This window comes from Garra rufa, chromosome 9 (genome assembly GCF_049309525.1).
Source record: "Garra rufa chromosome 9, GarRuf1.0, whole genome shotgun sequence".
NCBI classification, from domain to species: Eukaryota; Metazoa; Chordata; class Actinopteri; order Cypriniformes; family Cyprinidae; genus Garra; species Garra rufa.
In genome coordinates this window covers 28,300,842-28,308,151 of record NC_133369.1, presented here as the reverse complement: position 1 = coordinate 28,308,151, position 7,310 = coordinate 28,300,842, and the positions used below count along the sequence as shown (strand labels likewise).

Sequence of the window (7,310 nt, the reverse complement as noted above, 5' to 3'; positions counted from 1 at the left end):
TAGAATTAATGCTTTCCATAGGGGAATGGATTTTGAACAGCAACTTAGCTTTTAGAGAAAAACCGACTTTGAGCTACAAGGTTGTTAATAGATGGTAAATGCTTCTGGCACACAAATCAAGGAGAAAAGTGCAAAAAAACTGCATGAGAAACAGCAGGCATTTGTGGTTGGCCAAACTAAACCAGGATTTCAAGGGCAAGAATCTTCTAATCTAATCATTTCCAGTCAGGTAGGTGAAATATTAGGCTAATATCTTAATACTGCTCATACATATCTTTACCAACTATTAACTTTAGTTTGTCAAAATATTGCGCCCTTTCCTGTTCATTAAGTCCTTCTCTATTTGATTTAGCAGCTTCCACATGTTTTTTTCCGTGGTTTAGACAGCATAAATTAGCAGAACAACATATTCAGTAGTACATTAACTTGTGTTTACCAACAGAATTTGTCGAGTCCTGACTCGAGGACCTTTCCCAATCCCGAGCTCTCCCACTTCGCTTCCTGTCATTACTATCCCATCAAAATAAAGGCAAATGCCAAAATTAAATCTTAAAAAAGAGTTTCTAGTGAAAAACCACATTGCCTATGATTCTGCAGAGAAATATCCACCAATCATAGAATCAATACAGGCAAATTGCACTGTGAAACTAAAGAAAAGACTTTAAAATTTTCTAGAAACAAAGCTGCTGAAAATGTGGAGCCTATTTGGTGCCTATGGTCACATAAAATGAACATTGTATATATGATTATAAGCTAATGCATTATATATCTAAAACTTTTCATCATTCTCTCTTTGCAGGCTGTTATAAGATCACTACGGTGTTCAGTCACGCACAGACGGTGGTCTTATGTGTAGGATGCTCTACAGTGCTGTGCCAGCCCACCGGAGGAAAGGCGCGCCTCACAGAAGGTATCACTTGTTTACACTGACACATGACTTTAGAGGGATCGCCCAAAGCATCAAAGAACCTAGTTTCTCTAGTTTCTCCCACAGTGGGATGTTCTTCTTTCTAGCAGCAGTCAGAACATGTCACACTAACACATTAAAATACAGCCTTCAGAAGATGACTAATGAATTCATGTTTTTCGTGTGGGAGAAATATGGCTGGAAGTGCACTCACAGATCAAAGATACACATACATGCGCTTGTAAATGTACCGCCGCCATGGCAACACGCCCACACAGACCACCCTAGTGTTTCCCACTTGATCATTGTTCTCTTCTTGAAGCCTGATGATTGGCGAAGCTCTGAAACTCACTGCCCCGCTGGCAGAAAGTTCAGCAGAACGCTTGTTTCTGTTCCACTCAAAGCCATCTAATTATTTAGTTCCTCCTGCCACAGATTAACATGCATTTTTCAATATTGCAGATTCATACATTTATAAAACACTAATTTAGTGTTATGAGAATTTTACGGTAACTTATGGTTATTTTCATTAATTATTTCTTAGCTTAATTGATTGCTCAGATTAAACAAAAAAAACTTTATTTCAGTGTTAATTTTGACAGCAAATTTTGATTTGTTCTTAGTCATAGTTTTTTTGAAAAAGTTCGATGGGTTTATTTCAGTGTAATGCATTTATTAAGTATTTCTCTAAAATGACCAAACTCATTCTATAGATTTGATATTAAGATTTTATCCTGATACACAATTTAACAGCTGTGATGCACAACATGCCTTTATATTAAAAAAATGAAATGAAACCACTTCTCATAAAGACACAAGAACATGGTCTTCTTTTTGATGAAATAACAATGTAATATAGACTAATTTATAGGTTAAGCTTTATAACAGCTTGTTTATCACATTTTTCATTCTTTCAAGCAGACATATTTATTGATATGAATGCATTTAGATAAATTTTTGTTAGGCCTACTAAAGTGATTAAGTCAAGAGCCGTGAGTGATTTTCTGTTTCTCTTTTGTTGCTTGATCAATATCAGTGCCACAGACAATAGCAACTAAATGAAACTGCTGTCGCTTAAAAACTGAATGCCATTTATACACTTCCAATATTCTCCTAAATGTTAACGTTCATCTAAGACGTAACTGAGTGTGAAAATTCTTTTTATTAGTATTATTAGTACCATTGTATTTGTGGCTATGACTGTGTACTAACCTTACAATATAATACAAAATTTTACATCGGTTTAGATTATATGATAATTCATTCATGTAAAAATTGAATAAAATGGGGGATAAGATGCTCCCTTGTCTTACTCCATTACTGACATGAAAAGGAGCAGACATACAGCTGTCCCATTTCACTTGCATGGTCTGTTGGGCTTACCAATATGACAGGATTCTGACAATGTATTTAAGGACTCCTGCTGCATCCAATTTTTTAAATAATTTCCAATGATTCACCCGGTCGAATGCCTTAGATGCATCTAAAAAACACATAAAAACAGTTGAGTTTTTTTCTCTTATAGTTGCTTAGTAGTTCCTTCAGGACATATATGCACATATCCGTGCCATGCTTTGGTTTAAAACCAAATTGATTATCTACAGAGATAATTAATTCATTGATCCTCTCAAGGAGAATTAGTTCCACAACTTTGATAATATATTAGCTAGGGCGATGGGTCTATAGTTGTCTGAGGAACCCACTTTTCCTGCTTTATCCTTAATCACAGGAGTCAGCATCACAGACATCATTGAGTCTGGAAGAAAGCCATGGATCATGAAGGCAGTAAAGCCTAGTGCAAGAAGTGTATACAGCGTTGTGCTTGCATTTTTTAGATGTTCAGCTGAGATAGAATCCAGGCCAGTTGATTTATTAGCTGCTAAGTTCATAATAGCATTAGAGACCTCATGACATTTGATTGCATCTACATTGTCAACATCATCTACTTTAAAACATTTAGTCTGGACACAATTAAACAATTTTCTATAATGCATTCGCCAGAGCTCAGCAATAGCATTTGCACCAGAGGCTCCATCAACTTAACATGGTAGTGAGGGTTTGCAGTTATTTGTGTGTTTCACCTCTTTCCAGAAATCATTATTTGTGTTATTTAAAAGTTTCTTGGCCATAGCTTCTGCCCTCAGATGCTGCTCATTTTTACTAATGAAACGTATTGCATATTTACATTTTGCGTTTGTACTCTTCTTATATTAAAATAATAGGTCCCTGTCTTGGTTTACCAGCCATTGCCCAGGATCTAGTAGCTTCACGAGCCTCAGCATAGAATTCAGCCACATATGCATACCAACCAGGCCGAGTTTTTCCTCCCTTTTTATGCTTAAGAAGAGGCTTACTAGCTTCAAGTAAAGCAGAGACAATTGCAGTATACATAGCAGAGATATCTATGATATGTTTACTGTTTGTACAATTACCATTTTTGCACATGAGTGCCTCTCTAGGGAGATATGTTATTCAATAATTGATCAGTATGTTCATAGTACAAAGACATTTCTTCACATGTAAGAGAGAACCAGTCCAAAAAAACATGATTTGAGTTGTATTCACACTTTATAGTTGACGGTATGTACTCAGACCTGATTACCATTTTTACAGGAAAGTGATCAGAAGTGGATACATCGTATAAAATTTCCATATGTGCCAAGGATGCGTGAGCATCGGCTGTAGTGGGGCAATGGTCCAGCCAAGACGTGGTGTGCCAGGGCTCACTTATATGTGTGTAGCTATCAACAGGCAGGAGCTCTCTGCTGGACAGTATTAAATTATTATCGGTGCATAAGTTATTTAGATGTTTGGCAAACACTGACATGTTGTCTGTAATGTCAGCATTCATATCCCCAACGATAAAGATATTTGAGAAACACTCATTTTGTAAATGGGAACTAATAAAAGCAAGCTTATTTACATAATCTTCTTCATTTTGATGGCATTCATATGGAGTGAAAATATTTAAAATAATAAATTCCTTTTCACACTGATGTCAGACGTATAGCAATACACCAGTCCACACCAAGCCTAACTACGTTAATCGCTGAGTCCAGCTTCTTATTCCACAGAATTGCCACACCTCCTGGAATTCTGCCTCTGGTCAGTGGTGGACTCTCCAGCACCATGAAAGTGGTCACTGATTGAGTTCAGACCTGTTAAATCCTGCATTGCAAGAAATGTTTCCTGTAGGCACAGAATATCACTGTGCTCCAGCAACTGAGCACTTCGACCCAAGCGCAGTTAGCACCCACGGTTCCAGCTCTCTGTGGTTCATAAAAGCGCCATAGTTCCGGGTTATACATATCGCCAATATCTTTGCATTCAGCAGCTATTTTAAACGATGCGTATCTGCTGTTTACAGTAGCAATCCTTTCGCATGACACTTCATGTCCAAGTTTATGCATAAGATGAGCGCGCAATACTTCAACATCTACGTCAGGTGAATACCTACTGGCGAAGACACTAACGTCTAACGTCTTGATGTCTCTTACCGCTCCAGTGCCCACAACAGTGTTTGCTGCCCTCCGTTCCAACACAGATTTGCCAGTGCGTAATCCCTGTTGGGACTCCTCTGTGCGCTTCTGTCGCCCCCTTTTTACAACTTGGTTCCACTTGGGTAACCCAGGCGACAGCCTCGTCAACCCAGGGCTAACTGCTGGCGTAGTACTCTCCATTGCTTGAAGCACGGGTCTTGGAGCCTCTCCTCGGCGTCTGTCACCTGTTGTTTCAGGCACCTCCGCCAAACCATCAGCGTCACCGACATCCGTATAGTGAGTAGCGTGCGTGGTGCTTGCATTCTCCATCCAGCTCACCGGCGCATCAAAGCCCGCACCGCCGTGGGCAGCGTTCTGCTCGAGGGCACAAACCCGGGGGCTCACGTCCACCGCGACTGCACTCAAACCTTCACTTGTTTCAGATTGTCGGTGCATCGCATGTTTCAAGACGGATATGTCGGCATGCAGCTGCTCAGGCCACAGACGTCCATGTTGGAAAAAGTCACAGGTGGCAGCTCGTCCAGATAATATGATACAAATTTTGGAGTATTGTCCCCACATTCAGTAAGGACTTTGAGACAGCTTTTGATGTTATTGGCGTCTTTGTGAGAGATATTCCGTTGGGTAGTGGAACAGAGTTCAAACAACATTTTCTTTGAAGCCTCAATCCAATCTGATCCGAAGTGGTTTGCAGCTAAAAGGACTATTTCATCCTGACTTAAAGTTCTCATTTTTATCGAAAGGAAGTGTAAAAGTTCATCTTCAACTATAACTTTGCCATCAATGGTCTTATATATTTCTGGCTTAAGACGAGCTCTGGCAAACCCAGGAGCACCTGTTGCAGTGACATCGGCCATCTCGTTTTTATTCGTTGACAAAATGTCATAGATTTAGATGAAATAGATTTTCATCATAGTTTTTGTCAGTCACAACGAGTTTTTGTTCCGTTTTCGTTGGTGAAAAAAATGTAGTTGACGAAATTAACACTTTATTTAATGTTATATAAAATATATTGAATCCTTGAATCTGATTGGCTGAGAGGAGTGTGATATTCTAATATGTGACCCTGGAGCACAAAACCAGTCTTAAGTGGCTGGTGTATATTTGTAGCAATAGCCAAAAATACATTGTATGGGTCAAAATTATTGATTTTTCTTTTATGTCAAAAATCATTAGGAAATTAAGTAAAGATCATGTTCCATGAAGATTTTTTTGTAAAATTCCTACTGTAAACCTATCAAAATGTAATTTTTGATTAGTAATATGCATTGCTAAGAACTTAATTTGGACAACTTTAAAGGTGTTTTTCTCAGTATTTTGATTTTTTGCACCCTTAGATTCCAGATTTTCCAATAGATGTATCTCGGCCAAATATTGTCCTATCCTAACAAACCATACATCAATAGAAAGCTTATTTATTGAGCTTTCATATGATGTATATATCTTTTGTAAAATTTAACCTTATGACTGGTTTTGTGGTCCAGGGTCACATATCGGAACTCCAACCATTCCACTATTTGTATCACTCGCTTGAGGTATTTCTCACAGCGAGTGTCATGGAGGATGCCCAGATCCACCATAATTTATAAAAAATACTGTCACAGAATGTAGTTTTAAGAGTTATTTTAGGTGAGAATGTACTTGTTTATAGTTCAAATGTGCTCACTGAGTCTTTGATGTTTAAGAACCCTGTCAGGAATGGCTATTTTTTAAAGTAAAACCAATCATGAATTTCTAACATTAACGGATAAGAAAATAACTGTAAAATGTAAGTTATGCCCTGCTGAAGACACCTCAAGCACATGGCAGAGCATGATACGCTTATGACATTTTTTTTTTAAATGTTTAATTGTTTTGAACAACTTTTCCTTGCTGTTTTATATGCTGCTGTTGTTTTTGGTTTTTTTTCATAGGATTACATTTTCCACTACTGTATGATGAAATATAAATTGATTTTGGAAATTCTAAAAGCCTTGTTTTTTTTCTTTCTATTAACAGGATGCTCGTTCAGGAGAAAGCAGCACTAGTCTCTCATTAACCATTATGCAAGGATGAGGGAGACCACGGGAGGAGAGACAGGATTGGCCACTCTACAGGGATTTCAGCGACTCAGAGGCCGTGTTTCTGATCTATAACGGGGCGATGGATGTCAAAGCTTAACCGAGAAAAGTGCTAGAAAACTTGAAATGTTAAAAGTGCTGTCTGAACACAGAGCGTGTGAGGTGTATAACCACCAAACCTGTCTCTCTCTCCCTCTCTTACTTTAAATAAAGGCTCATTTTTCATTGATGTGTGTGGTGGTAATTATTTGTTCAGCATTGTCTGCATTGTCACTGCCACAGAAATGTAATACAAATGAAGGGTTCAGATGCAAAAGCCTCTAAGTGCCACTTGAAATAATCATCTAAAATAAGCATTTTTATCAGGCGTCAGTAGGGAGGGTCAGTATTTTCACTTTAATGGCAATGAAAAGAACCTATTCAAGAACCTAACTTTTTTGATCCACTTCAAATGTTAACAATAGTACTATAGTTATCTTTATCGTTCTTGGTGTGAACTGGCCTTTAGAGTAAAATGATACGTAGTGCAAGTAAAAATAAGAAATTATGCTCTTCAGGAACCTGAAGTAGTCTGCATATGTTTACTGCTGAATTGTATAGACTGTTATAAATGAAAGAACTATTAACTTGAAAGATTCTTACTGTGGCTCAGGAAGAATAACATGCAGAGGGAAAATCAAAGCTGAATTTTCATCAGCCATTGCTTCAGTCTTCAGTGTCACATGATTAGTCAGAAATCATTCTAATATTATTATTTGATGCTCAGTTATTATCAGTGTTGAAAAATGTTGTGCTGCTCAATATTTTTTTAAACCTGTGGTACTTTTTAAGGATTCTTAGATG

General features: G+C 37.8%; 1 protein-coding gene across 1 annotated transcript; it reads left to right on the top strand.

The window, feature by feature from the left end:
* The first annotated feature begins 742 nt into the window (after positions 1–742).
* rps27.2 (ribosomal protein S27, isoform 2) lies at positions 743–6,696 on the top strand. Its single transcript, XM_073846535.1, has 2 exons — positions 743–910; positions 6,406–6,696. The coding sequence occupies exons 1-2, from the start codon at positions 757–759 to the stop codon at positions 6,432–6,434; spliced, it is 183 nt and encodes a 60-aa protein (XP_073702636.1). The 5' UTR covers positions 743–756; the 3' UTR covers positions 6,435–6,696.
* Positions 6,697–7,310: the final 614 nt, after the last annotated feature.

Coding starts and splice junctions, on each gene's coding strand:
- rps27.2 (XM_073846535.1), top strand. CDS start 757: ATGCATTATATATCTAAAACTTTTCATCATTCTCTCTTTGCAGGCTGT. Junction 911..6,405: donor AAAGGCGCGCCTCACAGAAG/GTATCACTTGTT, acceptor TTCTATTAACAG/GATGCTCGTTCAGGAGAAAG.